The sequence below is a fragment of the Cebus imitator genome, unplaced genomic scaffold (genome assembly GCF_001604975.1).
Source record: "Cebus imitator isolate Cc_AM_T3 unplaced genomic scaffold, Cebus_imitator-1.0 Scaffold128, whole genome shotgun sequence".
In the NCBI taxonomy this organism is placed as follows: domain Eukaryota; kingdom Metazoa; phylum Chordata; class Mammalia; order Primates; family Cebidae; genus Cebus; species Cebus imitator.
Genome location: NW_016107443.1, coordinates 4,899,058 through 4,921,528, shown reverse-complemented (window position 1 = coordinate 4,921,528; position 22,471 = coordinate 4,899,058). Strand labels below are relative to the sequence as shown.

Below are 22,471 nucleotides of genomic sequence, written 5' to 3'. Positions count from 1 at the left end.
AGGAGAGGTGTTCTGGTTTCGGGTGTTTTCATCCTTTTTGGGCTGGTTTCTTCCCATCTTTATGGATTTATCTACCTGTCGTCTTTGTAGTTGCTGACTTTCAGATTGGGTCTCTGAGTGGACGTTCTGTTTGTTGATGATGAAGTTATTTCTGTTTCTTAGCTTTCCTTCTGACAGTGTGGCCCCTCTGCTGCAGGTCTGCTGAGGTCCACTCCAGGCCCTGCCTGCCTGGGGCTCACCTGCAGTGGCTGCAGAACAGTAAGGGTTGCTACCAGTTTTCTTCTTCTGCTATCTTTGTCCCAGAAGGATACCCGTCAAATGTCAGTCTGATCTCTCCTTTATGAGGTAGCTTTTTGGCTATACAGGCGTCACGGAGCTGCTTGAGGAGACAGTCTGTCTTTATAGGAGCTCAAATGCTGAGCTGTGAGCTCCATTGTTCATTCAGAGCTGCTGGGCAGGTACATTTAGGTCTGCTGCAGCAGAACTCATAAACCGCTTTTTGTTCCCAGGTGCTCTGTCCCAGGGAGTTAGGGCTTTATGAGTTTCCATTGTACTGCTGCCTTTTTTTTTTTCAGGGCTGCCCTGCCCAGCAAGGAGGCAACACAGTCACTGTCTGCCTGCAGAGGCTTTGCTAAGCTGCTGTGGGCTCCGCCCAGCTGCCGTATGAACTTCCCTGCAGTCCTGTTTATATGGGTGTAGTTAGAACTGCCTCGGCAATGTTGGCCCACCTCTGTATTGGCGGACTCTCTGTAATGGCAGGTTGCCTTGGCAATGGCAGGCTGCCTCAGGAATGGCAGACTACCTCCGTAGTGGTGAAGTGCCTCGGTAATGGCAGACGCCCCTCCCCCACAGAGCTGGACCATGCCAGGTTCAGCTGCGCTTGCTATGGAACTCTCAATCCAGAGAGTTTCTGATTGCTGTTCTTTTGTGGTGGTGGGACCAGCCGAGCCTGATCACCTGGCTCCCTGCCTCAGAGCCTTTTTTTTTTCTTTTTTAGTTGAACAGTCGACTCTATCACAGGTGTTCCAGTCACCTGTTGAAAAGGTGTCGGGATCTGTGTGATTTCCCATGCAGTGACTTGCCAGCTTAAACAGCGGCACTTTTGCCCAGGAATCCCCTGGCCTGGCTCCCTGTTCAGTCCCCTCTTTAATCAGATGAATGGGCGATTTCCCGGGGCTCCAATCGCCAGCCAAAAGGGCACCGGGACCAGTGTATTTTGTATGGATAACCCCTGGCCGGGGCGCCAACAAAGCAGCCATGCCGACCAAAAGAACCACACTGGCAAACTGTGGGGCTCCTCCGCCTGGGAATCTCTTGGTCCGTGGGCAATAAAAATGCGGCGTCCACTCACCCTCTGTGCTTTCACTGGGAGCTGCAACTCCGAGCTGTTCCTAAACGGCCATCTTGGTTCTTCCCCAATCTGTTGTTGCTTTTGATGAAGAAAAACCTCCAGTCACAGTGGTTCTGAATTTGACTTCTTTGAAGGCGTTTTGTAATGTGATTCCCTAATTTCCTCAGAAGTTAGCTGATGTGAAGTAGTTTGTGGCATTTGATTTTACCTCATTTCTTATGGTCTTACATTATAATATAGTATTGTCTTTGCTCCATATATCACTTAAGAGACTTCTGAAAACACATTATGGCTGCTACTGTTTTCTTAGTACCTTCCCAGGAGGGAAAGTAATTTTACTCCTTAGAAGCAGACTTACTTTAAAGTGTAAAAGATTGAAAATCTCCTCATTCTGTCAGTGGGAAAAACTCCAAGATAAATTTCTCACTAGTGATATAAAATAGCTTTCCACTTTCCCCCCCTAAATCTCTTCACTTTAAAATAAATCAGAAATAGTTTGGTATTAGATCTGGAAACATTTCAAAATTATAAGTAACATCCCTATCAATTAGTTTATTTAATCTACAAAGAGATATTGTGGACTAAGATGTAAATAGTAAGAACTGATAGATCACTATACTTTGTCCTCTAGAGTAGGGGTCAGCAAACTTTTTCTGGAAAGAGACAGGTGGCAAAAATTTTAGGCTTTGAACACCATAAAGTCCCTGTTTCAACTATTCAACTGTGCCCCTGTAGCACAAAACCAGCCACAGGTCATGATTAAATGAAGGCATGTGGCTGCTTTCCAATAAAACATTATTTACAAAAACAGGCAGGAGGCCTTATTTGGCCCTATAGTTTGCCAACCCCAACTCTAGAAAATTCTATTTTTTGTATACTTATTTTAGATATCTGACCCAGCACTGACCCAAAAGGGAGTCTCCTTAGTTGAATTGTTAGTCTTATTCCTTTCAAGCAATTGATCTAAAAACATCAAGTGTCTTCAAAATACCCAGCATCTTTGCTGGGTGCTATGGAGATACACAGGAAGTGTAAAGATCCAAAGATTAGCTGTGAAGATAAAACTAAAATTCTTGAACATTTAGAGAGCAGCTAAGTACTCAACTGCATGGTAATGAAAGTAAGTGTAAAAGGAGTTGAAGATAAAAGAAAATAATAAGGACTGGAGGATTCATTGGGGAAGAGTTTATGGAAGATGTGGAGGGAGTGGAAGATGGATCCTGAAGGATGAGGCTTAGATTGAATAGCCATCTGAGGGGGAAGAGTAGGAAAGCTTGTATTATAGAAGGAGAATCAGAAGCAAAGCCAAAGAGACAGTAATGGGCATGACATTATAGGGCGGAAGTGAGGATACTTGCCTAGCTAAGGCTGAGTTTTTTTCCTCACTCAATGGAGTTATGGGAAATTAAAATGGGTTGGGTGGAGTCGGATCATACTGAAAATCTGGGAAGTCAGATGGAGATGGAGGTGTTTGGCTTCCATGTGGTCGGCATTTGAGAGCCACTGTAGTTCTTTGAGCAGGTTGGTAATGAAATAAAAGTGGCATTCTGAGGTAAGTGAAACAGTGGTTAAAAAAAAAAAAAAAAGTGCTGAAGTCAGATTAACATTCCGTAAGGCTGTTGGGATAATCCAGGGTAGAGGATATTAAGATTATGCCTACATATGATGAGATAGGGTAATGGGGATGCTATGGAATAAATGTTTCTGTTCCCCAAAATTCATATGTTGAAGCCCTAATCCATGTTATGGTATTAGGAGGTAGGCCTTTGGGAGCTAAGTAAATCATGAGGGTGAAGCCCTCATGAATGGGATTAGTACCCATATAAGAAGAGGCCAGAAGAGCTAACTAGCTCTTTCCACCTTGTGAGGACACAGAAGTTGGCAGTGTGCAACACAGGAAAAAAGCCCTCACCAGAACTCAATCCTGCCTGCACCCTAATCTCAGACTTCCAGCCTCCAGATCTGTGATAAATTTCTGCCGTTTTTAAGCCACATAGTCTATGACACTTTGTTATAGCAGCCCAAACTTCCTAAAACAGGAGAGAAAATATTGAATCTGAAAAGCATTTAAAAGTATGAAACATCTAGCTTCCGGAACACATGTAACAAAAATGAGGATAGATGCATCACATAAGACCTAAGAATCCAGGCTTTCTAACCAGGACAATTCGAAGACTGGGGATGTGATGATAGAAACAGGAAAACTAAAAGGAAAGTCATTTTGTTGATGACTAGAGTTTTGTTGACATCAGGTTGCTAAATAATAACTTATTTAGTGTTTTTATATGAGCTTTAAGAAATAGAAGACTCCAGGCAAGCAAGAATCCTTTCACAAGAGTCAATTATAGAAGACTTGTAACTGAATGAGCTTAGCAGTGAAAGCAAAGACTTAGGAACAAAAGGTTGTACTGATGATTTGAGCATATACATACATTAGCCCCCTGTGAGGCCATTCATTAGAACCTTTATTGACCTGTCCCTGACTTCTTTGAAAAGGTTGCCTACATGTTTATGACATAAGCTGTAATAACTAAGAAAGACTTGGCACTTGCCTCATTAGCCAGAGACTCAAACTCAGAACTGTGCTTTATTTCCTGCACATCTTCCTTTCAATTTCTGCTCTAAGAGCCTGTTAAACTCACAAAAGAATGACATGACTCTAGTTGCCTTTGTTGTTCTTCAGCTTTAGGGGTCTGTGCATATGCATTCGAGAGTTGGGAAGGTGACCCTGAGGGTCCTCCACAGGCTGAGAGCAGTGGGATAAAGTCAGCAAAGGAGGAGAAATACAGGAAAGGGCAGGCTCATGAAAGCCAAAGAACAACTTACTAGATAGAAATGGTTACAACTAGTATCAAATACATTAAGAAGTCAAGATACGTTGAGGAACTACCAAATGAATTACCATAGGGCTGGTAACCCACTTGATTTAAAAAATACAAATATACCTTGATTCAATTAGCTAATTAATTATGTACTCTAAGAAGGTAAAATTTTTGCTAAAATCAAATTCATGCCATAAAACTTTTGTTTGAAATCTTTCTTTGATCCCCTTTCCTCGGTCTACTCACATGAGCATAACTCAGGAAGAAGAGCTGGTTGTTGGTGAATGGAATGCCTGGTAGAAGAGGCTCCTCAACTCCCTGCCTCCTGTCATTTATCCATTTCCTGTAAGCCTGGTGAGAGAACAAGAAGAGATGAGTCTTTGCAATGGTGAGTTTTTCTCTTTTCTCAATAGGTACTCCTGCCACATGCAAAATGCATCATGTCAAAATTTTCTTTATGAAAAGAAACACCTGGAAATGCACGTCCATGTCCTATCACTTACCAGTAATGCAGGTACACCTGCAGAAAGGCCTTACACTCAATGTATACCAAAGCAGCTGGACCAAAGCATTCAGATGTTAAATAACACTTGGGAAAAGAAGCTGTTCTTTCTATTCCTAGCAGGGAACAAACTAATACAATGGCAAGACCCCTATGGCAATAAATTTTGGGGTCCACATATTACCATTGTTTTTACTTTGCCATGTAAAAGTAGTGCCCTCCTTTTATAAAATATAGAAAACACATAACCGGGAATAACAGTCCAGTCGTTAAATTGAATGCATTTAGCTTTATGAAATCTTTCTGCATTCTCCTTATGCCTGTTATTTGACCACAAACTAGTGGATGATGAAAACGTTATAATGAACCTTGCCCAGTATATGAGAACCACTACCCTCTGGCCATAACTGAGAAGTTGGATATTGTAAGAGGACTACAGAAAGACCTACTCAAGGAAAACAAATGAACCTAGCCCCAAGGAGAGTTCTGTAGCAGGCTTCAATCTGATTTCTAAAAGCTATCCTTTAAATACATGATTCTCAATAACAAATATTATTCTTTAGGGTGACTTTCCACCCCAAAAAGAAAAAGAAATGTAGTTCTATTTATATAATAGGGTCAATGGGGAGATACACTTCTATTTACAGAAATTCCATAATATCTAACGCCTCAAGAACATAACTGTGGTATGAAGTGAGGTACACCCATATGGTGTTTAATGGCTTGATTTTTACAACCACAGCAAACATAGCAATGCATACCCTAAAAGCTTCCCGCAGGCCTCCATTATCAGCAATATTTTCTCCCAGGGTCCTCTTCCCCTTTACCTAACCGAAAGAAAAAAGAAAAATGAGTGTTTTGTGGTCAACTATCATTCAGCAAGGGGCATAAATATTATAGCAAGAAAAGTATCAATTTTTAAAGAGAAAATTACATTCAGGAAATCAAAGATAGTCATAATTAGCCAGCTCCAATAAAACGTTAACAATATTCTGAGAGACTGTGGTTTAACGGGAAAAATTAGGAATGTCAATACACAGGTTACTTTCTCTGATTAACTCACAGAATTTGAGTATTCTTCTCATTGCGCCTGTGTTTCCAAAAATTTACCATCCACACAGGAACAAGATTTCAAGACCTTCAGCAATTTCTATGAAAAATTAAAAGTAGCTCTCCTAGGGAACAAAAATCAAATAGAAGTAGTGCAGATCACAAGGTTGAGGTTTGCAATATGTATGACAACCAGCCAAGCATGGTAAAGAAATTCTTCCCAATATTCGAGATTGTTTCTTAAAACAACTTTAAATGAGCTAGGACAAAAATATTCTAAACCAATACAGCCCACAAGCCAAATCCCACCTGCTACTTGTTTTCGTACAGGCTGCAAGATAAGACCAGATTTTACATATTTCAACAACTGGGGAAAATCAAAAGAAGAATAATATTTGGTGGCACATGAAAATTATGTGAAATTCAAATTTTAGTGTTCATAAATCAAGTTTTATTGGGTCACAGCCATGCCCATTCATATACATATTGTCTGTAGTTGCGCTTTTGCTACAATGGCAAAATTAAATATTGCAACAGAGACCATACGCCCCACAAAGCATAAATTATTTACTGTCTGGCTGCTTATAGAAAAGCCCTACAACCTTTGTGTAATAGGCAGAATAATGGCCTCCCAAAGATGTCTGTGTCCTAATCCCTGGAACCTGTGAATATGTTATCTTATTCACTGCAAAGAAGATTCAGGCACAGAGGAATGGCCGCTACGAAATGAAGCTGGAAAAATAAAGTATGGCAAAGGAGACTTTTATGATGTGATTATGTTAAGGATCTTGAGATGCAGACTTTAGCCTGGATTGTCCAGGTGGATCCAGTGTAATTACAAAAGTCCTTACAAGAGGAAAAGGGAGGCAGGAGAGTGTCACAGTGATGCAATGTGAGAAGACTCCACTGGTCATTGCTGGCTTTGAAAAAGGAAGGGGCCATGAGCTAAGCAATGTGGCCGGCCTCCGAAAGCTAGAAAAGGCAAGGAAACCAATCCTCCCCTAGAACCTCTAGAAAGGAATGTGGCCCGGCTAACACTTTGATTTTAGGCCACTGAGATCCATGTCAGACTTCTGCCATACAGAACCGTATGATAATAAATTTATGTTCTTTTAAGCTACTAAGTTTATAGTAACTTGTTAGAGCAAGCCACAGAAAACTAATATACCTTGCTTGAAACTTTCAAACCACGGATCTTACCAACTCTTTACTTTTAAGCTAGCCCAATCACCCAGGTATCAAGCAATATCAAGGAATAAAAACAAATCTTTGGAAAATATTATTCACTGTAATCACGCAGGACCCTCCTAGCTTCAGTATACAAAGGCTACCGTTCCTGCTTTACATATATTCTTTGTTATCCACAATCCTATGAGGAAAGTGCTAATTACCACCATCCTTGCTCAACTATTAAGGATCTAAAGCTCAGAGTACATAGCAGATGTTGATATCCCACCAGATCCCCTTTTCTCCCTAAACTGTGCACCCATTCCTGCAGCTGCTAACAGCTCAGATCAACCTTAGTTTATAGGAGACACCTCATTTGGAGACTTCCAGTAATTGACTGACATACAGATCAAACAGCCCCTGGGCTTAACAATTTCTGTGGTATAATTCATGCTCCAGAATCCTTTGTGGAATCAGGATGAGGCTAAACATCTGAAACCAACAGGTATCCCTCATTTTATTATAGGCTTCTCCTGAAACTACTTTCTCGTATAAATCACTGACCTAGGCCAGGTGTGGTCACTCAGGCCTGTAATCCCAGCACTTTGGGAGGTCAAGGCAGGCAGACCGCCTGAGGTAAGGAGTTCAAGACCAGCCTGGCCAACATGGAGAAACCCTGTTTCTACTAAAAATATAAAAATTAGCCAGGCATGATGGAGGGTGCCTTTAATCCCAGCTCTTTGGGAGGCTGAGGCAGGAGAATCACTGGAACCCAGGAGGCGGAGGTTGCAGTGAGCCAAGATCACACCACTGCACTCCAGCCTGGGAGACACAGTGAGATGCTATNAAAAAAAAAAAAAAAAAAAAAAAAAAAAAAAAAAAAAAAAAAAAAAAAAAAAAACATGACCTAAGGAACCTCTTTCTTGGGCTCTCCTAGTGAACAGAAGACAGAGTGACGAAACTGCTCACATTTTCACTGGGATTCAAACACAAGCAGTCTTCTGTCTCCAAAGCCTTTGCTTCCTACTATGCTACCTTCTCAAGTACCAACTCCTCTTGGCTCTTGAAGATCATGATCATATTATCCAGTTCTGCTTAAATTTAATCCCCTTCCTTTTTACTCTGAGCTTTTTTTTTTTTGAGACAGGGTCTATGTCACCCAGACTAGAGTGCAGTGGCGTGATCATATCTCACTACAGTGTTCAAACACTTCTTCCATCTCAACCTTCTGAGTAGCTGGGAGTACAGGCTTGCACCACTACACCCAGCTAATTTTTTTTAAAAATGTTTTTATAGAGACAGAGTCTCTGTATGTTGCCCAGGCTGGTATTGAACTCCTAGGTTCAAGTGATCCTCACACCTTGGCCTTCCAAACTGTTGAGAATACAGGCATGAGCCACCATGCCTAGCCATTCACTCTAAGCTTTATATCTAAAAGAGAGCCTTTTGGAGCAGACTCTCCCCTCTGGCTCCTTGAACTCTGGTCTGCCTCAGTAGACCACATGGCCCTAGGTTTGGACTCTCATGACTCAACCACAACAAAAAGGCTCAACAGCTGCTGATAGCCTGCATCTGTGGTGCCCCATCTGAGCTCTGCCGAATTCACAACAAAGAAACATTGAGGCACAAAGGAATAGCTCCTATAAATGAATCCAGAAAAATGAAGCATGGCCCTTATATCCACAAAGGAAGCCACCCACTCTCCTGTGGGAATGAAACTGAAGCTGTTTTCTGATGGTTAAGTGGATTTATGCTAAGACAGGCATGCCCTTTCTATCGTCCTTGTGACAAAGGTACACATTTGTCAGAATTAAGTTTCAATCTCTCTGACACTTGGGCCAAAATAAATGGTGAAGAGCAGTCCACCCACACATCACCCAGATATAAAATGAACTTAAAATAAGAACCTGAGCATGATATAGGGGAAGGAGTATGGACTTTGGAGTCGTACAGACATAAACTCTTATCTAGACTCTGAACCTCAGTTTAATCCCTTTGAACCTCATACGTAAAACCTGTACACTTAGTAATAACTACACCTCTCAGGACCAGTATGGGGATACATTTGTTTCAATTAAGTCAAAAGTTTCACTCTCATGCCTGCATATGATAATCACCAGGAAATATAAATTCCCTTCCTCCAAGAAAACTGTTCTATTATTTTTTGGGTTTTTTTAAACCCAGAAAATCTTTGGCTTTGTTTTTTCCTGGGATAGGGTACTAATGAGTATGTCACAAAGGATCAGGAATATTAACTGTCTTGTATTGAACATTTACTGTAGGTCAGGCATTGTGCTAGTGCTTCACATTGCTTTGTTCATTTAATTCTTACAACAAATAAATGAGTTCAGAAACACCCATTTCACAAATGAAGATGCTGAGACTCAGGAATATTAAGTAACTTGCCCAAGTTCATAAAAACTAGTTGAACCTAGATTTGGACCCATGTCTGATTCTAGAACCCCTTTCTGCTATGCTGTTTTTGAAGCAACATATACTCCAGATGACTTTTCAGTGTGAAAACCCTTGCACTATAATATAGATACACAGAAGCACCCATTTTAGGTCTTCTCTGGTCACAGTTGTAGATATTCCAAAATATATAGGCGGAGAAAGGGGCTTTCCAGGACACTGATAAGATAGCTAGACACCATTCAAGGATACTGACTGGTTTCTCTGCCTGAATGAGCAGTGGTCTCACCTGGGCTGAGCATGGTTTAAGAACCAGGAGAACCAAGTCAGTGTTTATAAACATTCCCTTTAAAAGAAGCATATGGATTTTTACCTAAGTTCATCTGCAAGTATAATAGATTTGAGGCATAGCAAGGATTTAGGTATTTTCCAGCCCCAGTAATACATCAGGACAAAGTTCCTACCTGGTTAAGGGATGACAAGGCCCCCGTCCCAAAGATTCTGATTCAGCAGGTACGGGGTAGGACTCAAGAATGTTCCCAGGGAAGACAGATGCTGTTGATCTTGTAAACACGCTTTGAGAACCAATGGTTTAAGGCAAGCTAATGTCCAAATGAGGAAAAATGAAACACAAGGCTCCCCCTTAGCCACAGTTGTACTCACATTTAAGCCAGCTTTCTTCCAATAATAGTTGCTATACTGGTTAATCATACACTTTGTTTTTTCCTTAAACTTTTCTTCTGATTCAGTAGACCACCAAGGATCCAGGTTTCCATTTTTATCATATTTTCTACCTAGCAAAAAGAAAAGTTCAAAGACATTTATGTTATTTATGGAAACTAAATTCATCTTTCCTTTCCCTCACCTCGACAAGCCTTCAAAAAGCAGTCATAACAGCAGGGAACACTCTTCCTCAGATCAGCTCCTGCCTTCTCTCCGATGTCACAGGTTAATTGTAAAAAGAGTGAAAAGGATAAAGAGAATTGAGAAAGTTCTTTCCTTCTAAGGAACATAGAGCATCTTAAAAATGAGATTCAACAATTTGTTACATATATTAGTCTTATCCAATCTTGCATTCTGTGTGTTCAACTGATCTGACCCAAAATGTTCACTGGACTATGAAATAAGATGCCTTCATTTAGAAAGCCCATGGAGGAAATCAGAGCATTACTACCAGCTAAATTCCAGATGATCCATAGGAATAGCCCCAGTGAGTCATCCATACTGTGAGATCATAGACCCTGATTCAGCCCTATAAGAACCAGTTTCCTCCAAGTTGCCAGGAGCTGAAAGACACATAAAACCTCTGTTATGAATCATTCTACAGCCACTAGTGTCCTGCTTAGACGAGAAAGATTGCTCTAAAAAGAAAACTTGGAACAAGAATGAAAATCTCCAAATCATAATGGAAGAAAGATTAGTTAAACATGCTTTCTGGCTATGTGCTCACTTCATTCTTCTCTACATCCTTTGAAACAAAATTTGGATGCTGCTAGACTGTCTTCTATATTCAAGGTTACTATGAGAATCAAAAGCATTGTTTAATTACACAGACAGCTTACAAGAAAGTCCCCTAAGTAAAGTTGTTAATTGGAACAACCCAAAACTCTTCAGCAAGGCTATATGCTACTACCACCACCCCCTGGGATAGTATGGAGTCACTGTCCTTACTAACCACTCATTAAATAGGTACCAGACATATATGTGCAATGCACTGTCCTAAGCATTGGTTAGAGTGAAATTGCCACCATTAGATTCATTCCTTTGAGAGAGACTTCGCAAGTTCTTCAGAAGGTTCTGGGGGAGGAACTGTACTTAAATTTCCTAGGAAGAAACTACTAGCTGTTGTTTCTTAGTTAAGACTCTCATCTCATCTCAGATAAACCAAACACCCAAAGACAGAAAGTCTAACTCTGGAGAGTCAGATGACTACAGATCAGCTACATTTTAACAGAGAAACGAAGACCAGGGGAACAAAAAAAATCTACGTGATTAAGGAAGGTCTGGTGGGAGTACAGGAAGACTTTTCTAGAGGAGCCAAAGGGTCTCTGGCCCTAGGGTAGGTATCCAGGAAAGGATGTTAGAGATACTACAGGGAAGGAAGGAAGAGGTCCCCCTGTATATAACGTTGCCTTGGGGCAGCTGGTTCCTGAGACTGCCTATAAATCATTGTATGGGTGTGGATGTGATAGTAATTTGCTGCTAATCCATAAGTTTCAGAGATTTCATGTGGCCTTCCAATAATACTCCAAAGTTAAAGGAGAAAAGAGTGCTGATTAACGATGATGAAGACTCTCAAAGGCAGTCATTTCTTGAGTTTATGTCGTATTCTGCTTTTTCCTTTTTCTTAAATGTCATTGGGATACAAAGCATATCCTATTACATAGATTATTAGGAACAAATAGAATAGGCCAGGGGCAGTGGCTCATGCTTATAATCCCAGAACTTTGGGAGGCCAAGGTAGGCAGATCACGAGGTCAAGAGATCAAGACCATCCTGGCCAACGTGGTGAAACCCCATCTCTTCTAAAAATACAAAAATTAGCTGGGTGTGGCAGCACATGCCTGTAATCCCAGCTACTCAGGAGGTTGAGGCAAGAGAATTGCTTGAACCCAGGAGGCCGAGGTTGCAGTGAGCCAAGATAGTGCCACTGCACTCCATCCTGGAGACAGAGTTAGACTCTGTCTCAAAAAAAAAAAAAAAAAAAAAAATCAGAATATAAGCCAGTATAGAGAAAAATAGACACTAAGCATTGCATAATCTTCGAAATCGTAAAAGGGAACCAGTCAGCCAAGCTCCAGAGTCCTAACTCAACAAGTCCTAACTTGGCAGCATGTAAAATCATCGTTGGAGCAAAGCTTGCTCCCCAGGGAGAATATCTCAAGACAATGAATACAGAAATGACAAAGGGAAATACTATAAATCAATCCCTGTAACTACTATGGCAGCTACAGCAATCCTGATCTAAATGCAAAGCTAATTTTATTGAAATTACAAGGCCGCTTTTTAAAGTCTACCCCGATCACCAATGGGAACAACTGTTTATTTATTGCAAGCTATCACAGCAAGACACAGGGAAAAGTTTTCAATCAGCCTTCACACTGCTTTGGATAATCTTCAAGCTATGATGCTGCTGTTATGCAAAGATAATCATGACAATTAACATCCACATAGTCAACGTTATTATAAAAGCAGCAGCTTGTAAAATGAACCAGTACTTACCATTATTATCAAATCCATGTGTAAATTCATGTCCAACAATTACTCCTATAGCACCATAACTCAGAGATCTATGGCATAAATAAATAAATTGGAGATAATTACAAGCATGAATCTTAGAGCATAATCCTTTAATTTTTTTCAATGGAAAGCCAAGATAAACTGCTTTCTAGTAACCATGGTAATAACAATCTAATAACCAAACCCATAAAGCTACAAAAAAACTAAACATATCTTCCAATTTAAATAGACAAAATATAAATTCTAACATTGTCATTATGACCACATATGAACCTTAGCATCCTGCTCTGTGAAATTAGGGATGTGAAAGAGATGATTTCTAAAGTCCCTTTCAGCCCTAAGATTTCTATGATTTTATATCTGCTGTAGCTATATATTTATGAACACCTAAAACAGGGCTTGAAAAGATCCTGTCAGTAAACATATCATTTATTTTTTTATCTGGAAACTTGTTGAAAAGTCACTATAATCTTAGAAGTTAAATTGTTTTCCAAATGGAAACGTGTTGAAAAGTCATTATAATCTTGGAAGTTAAATTGTTTTCCAAATGTAGTCATAAAAAAGAAATAGAGCAGAGATTAAAAGGGATCACTCTGTTTTCAAAGGCAGCCACGTTCCTCTTTCTGTTATAGACAAGATGACAACTGAATAGCAAGGATTTGAAAAAGGTGCCACATTGTTTCTCTTCACCTCTGAAGAAGCATGTGGTAGATTATTTATAAAAGGGGCCACCCACAATTCTACCCACCCCTGAATGCAAATATCCCCTCCTCCCATCAAGAGGCAATTGATTGCCCTCTGCTTAAATCTGGACTGGCCTTGAGACTTGCTATGACCACCAGAATGTAGTGAAAGGAGTCAGGTATAATTTCCGGGCCTTAAGAAACTTAGTAGCTTCCATTTTCCACCTTCTTGCAAGTCACTTGCAAAGAAGCTAACTAACTAGCTAGAGAGAATGAGGCCAAATGAGGCAAACAGGAAACCCCAGAAGTTGAGAGACTCTGAAGGAAGAGAGAGAGGCCCTGGCAGGCCCCAGCCATCAGAGCCAGCCCAACTGGGGCACAGACATGTGAGTAAAGTCACCTTAGATCCTCCAGCCCTACTTGAGTGACCCCAGCCAGCACCATACAGAGCAGAGACCAGCTGTCTCAGCTCAGTCCTGCCCAAACTACAGAATAATAAGCCAACAAATGGTTGCTTGATGGTGCTTTGTTACATAGCAAAGCATATTAAGAATATATGAAGAAATCAATAATGGGGTTTCCATATGTGTGTCTGGGATTTTCTCTCTCAGTATGAATTCTATTGAGGCCAATCCCTTATCTACTTGTTCATTGCTAAATCCTCTTTACCTAGTACAGAGTAAGAAAGTAACAATGATTCAACTAATTGATGAGTTAACTTTACCATCTCATGCAAGTGACTGATCTATATGTATCTGAATTTAGTCACTGAACCTATGGATGAGAATTACAGACCACTTAGAATCCTTATTGTGAAGATTCTTCATGAGATTTGCAATTATGCTAAAAATATCTCACAGTTAGTTCCTGACATGCAACATCAAAGTCACCCAGCAAATAGATAGCACCCATAACTGGAAGGAATGGAAATTTTTGAAGCAACATGCTATTACAAGACATAATGATCCTTACCATACTAATTGTTTGTCTCAACTATACCCAAGGAAGTGTTGTATGATTTAATTTTTCCCCTTGGTGGCAATTCTTTCCCTTATTATTTCTTTCCTGTAAGGTAATTTGCATTTGAAAAAATGCTTCCTACTGTTTTTCCATCACTGCAAACCTTCATTAAAGAAGAGTGAAATTATGCATTTCAATCATAGGACTATCATAGTAGTGTGGGACAAACTTGTAATTTTACATAGTGTTAATTTTTGCAGCAGTAGCTATCAGTGTGTAGAGTGCAGCATTTAGTTTTTCCAGGTCTCTCAGCTCTGAGAATAAGTACTTGGTCCTCTACAACCCTCTGTCAATGCTGTGGACTGGATGAATTGAAGGCATGAACAGTGGAAACTTATAGAAATTGCTGTGCAATAAATGTCCCTTAAGAGAGGGGCTGCTCCAACAAGCTTCCTATTTGCAAAAGGTAATAGAGAATTCAGAAAGGGATTGAATCATTGTAAGTTTCAATTCTCAGTTACATAATGACAATCCTTTGGACAAGAGACAAAAAGTAATTTTATATGACTAAGCCTGGCAATAATATTTCATAATATTAGATTCACATCCTCCATTTTATCAATGAAGAGTATTTACATTGCATGTCATATTAAAAAATAAATAAACTCTCCCTTTTAAAATGCAACCTTGGCTGGCTGCTCAGAAACTGTAAGATTTCTTGCATTGAAGATCTAGTCTTCCATAAATGAAATGGGGAAGACACCAATTTCACTACCTACTCAGTTTCTCTTTTGTTCTTATTACTCAATGGGTTTAACATGTACACAGAATTTGCTGTCAACAACAAAACTACCATACTGCTGTCTGGACTAACCATGATCTCACACTGTTGTCAAGTAAGGGCTGCCCAATGCCTGAATCATAAAACCATAAACATTTCTGAGTTAGAAATGCCTTACAGGTCATCTAGTCCAAGTTCTGGAATGGGATCCCTCTAGAAAAACCCATTTAAATGGTTATAAGACTCTGTTTGGGTATTTCCAATGACCAAGAGCTCATCCCCTTCTAACATAACCCATTCCCTCTTTGGACGAGTCTAAACATAATAGCTCTCCATAATGCTGATCTGAAATGTCTTTCCTATGGCTTCCATCTATTGGCCTAGTGCAGCCTCTAATTGAACACCTGCTGAATCTCCTGAATATAGTAATTCATTCTCCCACCTTAACTTTCCTTCAAAAATATGCTGACAGTTATGAGGTTCCCCCTCAGGTGTTAAGTTCTTTCAGCTCTTATTCTTCAGTCATGAATTCTAGATCAGCATTTCCCAAAACATAGGGGAGTTTGGGAACCTCCAGGTTTCGAAGGATGGTTACCAGAGTCTGGGAAGGGTGGTGGCGGGCTGAGGACAGAAGTGGGGATGGTTAATGGTACAAAAAAGATAGCTGTGTTAAACACATCCAAATAGGTTTCTTTCTTGCAGAAATTCTACGGAACTTTTATGCTGATAACTACTGTGATTCTCCAAAACTGAGGGAAGTAGAGGATGACTTACCTCTATTACTATTTCATGGAACACACACTTTGGGAAATGTTGTCTTCAACCATTTACAGACCTGATTCTCTCCTCTGGAAACAATTCAGCTTGTTCATGCCCCATAATTAGACTCAACACTCAGATGAGGACTAAGCTGACCAGTGTGAGCAGAAAGGATACTCACTCCCTTGATTCTAGAGGCTCTCCATCTATTAATACAGAATAGATGAACTTATGGGAGGCCATCTCACTGGACCGTGACTCCCATGTCTTTAGCATATTTATATTCCCAATGCCAAATACCCAAATGATACTTAATAGCTATTCATTGAGTGGATAAGGACATAGAAATCTTCAGGAAAAAAAATTCTCTTTCACACTCAAGTATTCGCTATGACTTAGCCTAAGGTACAAACAAATAGACACTAACATTAACTCCTAGGTTTCTATGACCTTAGCTTTTATGTCAGAAAATCATGCTCACAGACCCAATAAACAAATCATCTAATAACATCAAAATCTAACCAGACTATTTCCTAACCACAATAATAGAAACTCAGTTAAATTGTTAACAATAAGCAGAATCAAAGAATTCTAGGACTTTATTAGTTTGAAGGCAGCTTAAAGAATATTTTGCCTAAACATTTTTTTTTTAGAAATATATACATATTTCTAATCTTAAAAGTAGGGCAAATTGATTCCAAACATCTGAACTCTAAAGAAAACTATGCAGCAGAAGCCTGGGATGATATTAATGAATTTGGTTAAATACAAACCTAGAATTCTTATTTATTCTAACAATGGTGTCTCCATGTAGTAAGCTTTAGCAATGGCTGCCCATGTCCTCTTAGCATTCACCATTTTTGAGCACACCAATCTGACACCCTTCAAATGTCAGCACCTGAAGCTAGTTGCCTAAGGACTTTCTCTGGCCACTAGAGCCCTGTTGGCCTAGGATGGACACTGCCAGGTACCGCCTGGTAGCAGCCCTCAATCAATGATAGAAGGTGAGTGGGAGGATAAATACCCCAGCTGCCATGTCTCTGAGGTGTGATCACTCTGAAGCATGTTTTACAGTTCCCCATCAAGATTGAGCTCCAGTTGCCCACAGTGATAACTGGCTTTGTAACACACATGTGGTAGGCAGAATAATGGCCTACAAAAGATGTCCACATGCTAATCTTTGGAACCTGTGAATATGTTATGTTACACAGCAAAGGGCAATTAAAGCTGCAAATAGAATTAAGGTTGCTAATCAGTTAACCTTAAAATAGGAAGATTATCCTGAAGTATCTGAATGGTCCCAATGTAATCACAAGGGTCCTTTTAAGTAGACGGGAGAGACAGAAGATGAGAGTCAGAAGGAGATGTGACTATGGAACTTTAAGGATGGAGAAAGAGGTCATGAGCCAAGGAATGTGGGCCCCCTCTAGAAGCTAGAAAAGGCAAGAAAACAGATTCGACTCTAGAGCTTCCAGAAAGAAATGTAGCCCTGCTGACGCCTTGATTTTAGCCCAATGAGAACCAAGTTGAACTTTGGACCTACAGAACTATAAGTTTATAAGTTCATGTAATTTAAAGCCACTAAGTTTGTAGTAATTCATTTTGGCGGCCATAAAAGACTCATAGGACACAATTTATTTGGCTTGTTTCCCTCACTATCTCAATTCTCCACTCTCCTGTTGGTGTTTCCTTGTAGCACCTCTCAAAAGAACTAATTGCACTTGAATACTTATCACAAGGTCAGCTTCTGGGAAAGCCCAATTTCTCTTATTGATATATTTATGGGAATCTATATCTTTTAAACCTATATATTTTTAAATTGTCATATATCCAAACCAAAACACAAGAGACTCAACTTATAAAATCAAGACTAAAATTTTCCATGCATTAAAACACAGCAAGTAAAAAGCATAAAATAAAAGTGTTGATACTGACATTGAATATTATCAGAAACTCTACTATGTATGGAAATTGTGAATTACATGAGTCTACAATCTTTTGGCATTAAAATGACTTTTAAACTGGTATCCCTAACTTAGTACATTACCAATTTTGACTTATTCTGTAGCTTCACAGGTCATATTTCTAAAGATGAACTTGATTATCTTACTAACTTGCTCAAAAATTTCAATATTTTCTATTGCCAATTAGTATCTGAGCTCCTTACCTGCCATGCAGAGCCGTCCAATATCAACTCTCAGTCTTCGTTTCCACACCTTCCCTTCATATACCATTTGGGCTAGCCAAACTAGACTCTGCCATTATAGAAACACTTTTGCCTCCTTATCTCACATTGTTTCTTCTACCTGGAATGGTTTTAGACCCATCACCATGAATTCAAATCCCAACAATCCTTCAAGGTCCAAATATTGGTAGTATGAGTTAATGGGTAAGAGAATAAATACATAAAAATGAAACCCACCTATGTGTAAGTTGGGCTTCCTGTCCAGTCATATACCCTGGCAACAAGGATTGCAAAACAAATACCTAAAATGATAAGAGTACAGCCAACCCATGCCAGATTCTATGTCTTCTTTCTGCTGAATAACCACTGATTTTGTTTCTTTTGTCCTCCAGGAAAGCAACATGTTCTTTCTTCCTAACTGGTAACTGGTTTCTTTACTCATTTACTCACCGAGGATATTCTGTTCCCCAAAAGAAAGGCTTCTGGAGCTCTCCTGCTGGAAATCCTATGAGAAAGACAAAAAAAAAATGTTAAGAGATATAGAGAGATTGATTCAATGATGAGTACCTGGGTCTAGCTATAATACTGAGATTTCAAAGACCCATCTGAAAGGCACTCCTTGTGGCACTGGGAGCCCTCTAAGAGATCTAGCTGTCTCAATGATATCAAGTCAACTGAGTTTGAAATAAGTGTATTAAATGGTTTCAGGGAAACCATTTTGCACTGGTACACTACTTACAATGTCCAGCTTGCTGTGAGCTGGCCTCCTTCATATATGGCATGCCCATGAGGCTTCAGGCTGTCCAGCAGCTTTGCCTGATACAGAAAGGGCTAGCTTCATGGGTGTGCAGCCTATGTCATCACACAGACTCCAAAAAGAAGGGTCCTGCACTTAGTTTAATGCTCTCCTGCCACCATCTCAAAATTCTTAATGATTTTGTCTTTGAACTTGTATTTTGTGGGTGGAGCCTGAGAGGACAATGGAACGTGTGTGTGTAAACAGAGAAGATGTGCACAGTATGTGTCTGCTGTTCCTAGGAGCCCCATTCACACACAGCATTCACAATGACCTAGGAGCACAAGACTCCATCAGGCCCACAGTGCATGGGAGTTCAGCAAGATGCCAAACAAGTGCAAGGTAAACATGATACATCCGGAACTGAGTAAGCTCTGATAGCCCTAAGAGGCCATACGTTTCATTCAAACCAGAATTTGCTTAAACCACCAAAAGAAGGTAGTGGAAGTCTAAGAAACATGAATGACCAAGGAATCCTGTCATAACCTTTCTTATACTTGTTACTTCCCTGTATTGGCCAAACACCTACACTGAAAATGACGACATAGAAGGACAGAGAAAGATAGGGTGAATTATATGGTTTGGCTGTGTCCCCACTCTAATCTCACCTTGAATTGTAATAATACCTACATGTCAAGAGTGGGGCCAGGTGGAGATAACTGAATCATGGGGGCGGTTCCCCCATACTGTTCTCATGGTAGTGAATAAGTCTCACAAGATCTAATGGTTTTATAAAGGGGAGTTCCCCTGCACAGGCTTTCTTGCCTGCTGCCATGTAAAATGTGTCTTTGCTCCTCTTTCACCTTCCACAATAATTGTGAGGCCTCCTCAGCCATGTGAACTGTGAGTCAATTAAAACGCTTTCCTTTATAAATTACTCGAGCTCAGGTATGTCTTTATTAGCAGTGTGAGAACAGACTAATACAATGACCTACAGTTTCTTTTCCTTTTAGTCCTTCCTTACTCATCAGTAAACCAAAGGTAGAGAGTCTTGGTAGAATGTACATGTATTAAGAAGTGAAATTAAAACAGCGTGAGTTTTGTTAGGCATTTCCTCCATGCTAGTAAAAACAAAATACAAACTGTGTAATTTTGGTGATTCCACATACAAGTTAAATGCTCTTATGTTTGCATTTAAAACTGTCATTCCACAATATAGAGATGAAAAATAACACTCATGCAATGACTTAAATCTTTCATTTTTCTTATAATAGCATTGAATAGCAAATAAAAAAAATACCATGACAAGTTGAAAGAGAAAGACCACAAAAGAGCAAGGCTGTATATTTTAGCACCCTCAATGGCATCTTTTCCTGCTTCTGGAACAAAAGGCCCCACATTTTTATTTTGCACTGGGCTTCCCAAATTATGTACCTGACTTTGAGTGCAGATGAGTGGGAGACATGCTTTGCTTTGCCCTTGCAACTCACCACTAAATTTTGCACCCTAGGTTGATCCTAGGAACTGTACTTACAAGTCATCACAGCTGATAGAGCAAAGAATCATAACCAAAAAGAGAGAGAGAGGCCTCCTGTAGTGTCCTTCACTGCTCCAGAGCAATGGTTCTAGGCCCCATGAGACTGAAAGCTGTTTTATAAGTCAAAATGTTCTTCCTCCCTCTTCTTAACTTTTTTTTTCTCTCTCTTCTCCATGTCAGAACACATGAGGAGAAATGAGGATGGGAAAGCAAGTCCTTAATTTAGAAGGGAAATGGTGGTTATATATAACCCTTATATATATTCTTTATATTTTATTAATATCATAGTTTGCAATTGCAAGGTGCAAAAGCCTAATTGCAAAACAGAGATGGCTCCAGCTAGTAGCTCTCTGTCATTTTCACATAAAGGAAAATGCATCTAATATGATGTTGAAGGGACAACATCATAATAATCTTCATAATTTCTACATTTCCTTATTTTTGGCATCTTTACATCACTATTCCATCCTCATTCTGACCTGGATATATATACATACGTAAATATGTATTACATATAAATGCAAATCAGAGTGTTTATATGAAAACTCAGTTTCACATAGTAAATCATCAAAAAGCAATGATATTTCCTAATAACAACAATGATCATAAACCAATGTGATTTCATTGTTAAATCATTATGGCTTCCCTGGCTGGTAATGTGCCCAGCTGGAAACATTTACGTCCATTGCCAACCTCTTTACAGGAAAACGTCTGACACCTGCATGAGCCTCTATTTCTGCCACTTTCACCATTAGAAGCCACAGACTCAAAAGGTGAAGCCATCACATCACTCTGTTCAACTGTATCTGCTGAGCTTGTTGGGGCCATGGAACCCAATACTGATAAACAGAAGAATCTGGTACCCTTAGGCATGTTTTGCTGAAGTGAATGGATTAATAGTGTAAGCTGCATTTTTGGAGAAGTCAACCAGCTAGAGTGATAGATGGAATCCCTACAGGGTTGACTCAGTATCTTATCTTATAAAGCAGATAAGTTGTATTTAGCAAAGGTAGAAGTGAAAAATAAGTAGAAAGGGAATTCCTTTTCTCTCCCTTTTTAATAGGTTCTTCTTATGTTTTCTTTTATATCCATTTTATTTATTTATTATTTATTTATTGCCATTTCAACACCACCTTCCCACCTGTTTCATACTCTTACAGTTCCTTTTTCTATCAGTGTACTTATGGGAGCTGTTCCTCACAGTGTAAATGTCTCTGTGGAGGTGGGGGAGGAGAGGGGGAGAGCGGGGGAAAGAGAGAAGGAGAGAGAGAGAGAGGGAGGGAGGGAGAGGGAGAGGGAGGAGAGAGAGAGAGGGACATTTAACTAGTGGTAGGCAAAAAGTAATAAATGTGATAACAGGTAATATTGGCCAATGTGTAGGAAACACGTTGATGGGAGTATAAGTTGTTGCAAGCATTTTAGAGATCAATTTAGTCATCTCTTAATGCTTTAAATGCCATTTTTTAAAGAAACAAGTAACTAGTGATATGGCAAAAGCTCTAAAAAATATTAAGTGAAAAACACCATTCAGTACAGTGTATGGAATTCTTTTTGTGTAATCTATGTGTAAGAGTGAGCCCCCATATATACAGTCAGTTCTGCTATGACACCTGTATTGAAAAGGCAAATTTATTCCAAGGAAATTGATACATTAGGGGAAAATTTGGACATAACTCCCATTTCACATTTGCTTATCCACAAGAAATGCTAGGAAAATGCAGAAAACTGCACCCAAATGGACTGAGCCATATAAGAATACACAAAATGCATGCACCTCAACATAAGTAACTGACTCAGTTCGCCACGTGGGGTAGGAGCCACACTCACCACATCTGGTGTTAAAACTTTCCTTCCAATTTCATGTAACCCTCCTTCCACCACTACCCAAAAGCTCACAAGGAACATCCCCTTCAATGTCAACTTACACAAGCAAGTCTCTTCAAGGGAAGGTGCCATATTTACTGTATGGCATCTGTGTGTTTACCCATTTAACATGTATAAAACTGTGCTATCATTTTTACTGGGCTCCCAACTTTTGTTTTTAATGTGTCACTGATAAAGGTTTTAACTGTTGTGCCCCAACCTCATTATTCGTATAAGCCCTGTGGCCTTTTATTACATACTTTTGCATAGCACAGTGGTGGTTAAGAGTAATACATATATGGCCGGGTGCGGTGGCTCACGCCTGTAATCCCAGCACTTTGGGAGGCCGAGGTGTGCAGATCATGAGGTCAAGAGATCAAGACCATCCTGGCCAACATGGTGAAACCCCGTCTCTACTAAAAA

The 22,471-nt window shown here is 39.8% G+C and overlaps 1 protein-coding gene across 1 annotated transcript in view; it reads right to left on the bottom strand.

Moving 5' to 3' along the window:
* The window catches only part of PHEX (phosphate regulating endopeptidase homolog X-linked), a 218,083-nt gene that overhangs the window by 9,390 nt on the left and 186,222 nt on the right, over nucleotides 1–22,471 (bottom strand). The window contains exons 16-20 of the mRNA XM_017540697.2: nucleotides 18,363–18,417; nucleotides 12,527–12,594; nucleotides 9,968–10,098; nucleotides 5,437–5,502; nucleotides 4,420–4,524 (exon numbers count right to left, since the gene is read on the bottom strand). Of these exons, the coding sequence (XP_017396186.1) occupies nucleotides 4,420–4,524; nucleotides 5,437–5,502; nucleotides 9,968–10,098; nucleotides 12,527–12,594; nucleotides 18,363–18,417 (425 nt within the window). The remainder of the gene's footprint in view (nucleotides 1–4,419; nucleotides 4,525–5,436; nucleotides 5,503–9,967; nucleotides 10,099–12,526; nucleotides 12,595–18,362; nucleotides 18,418–22,471) is intronic.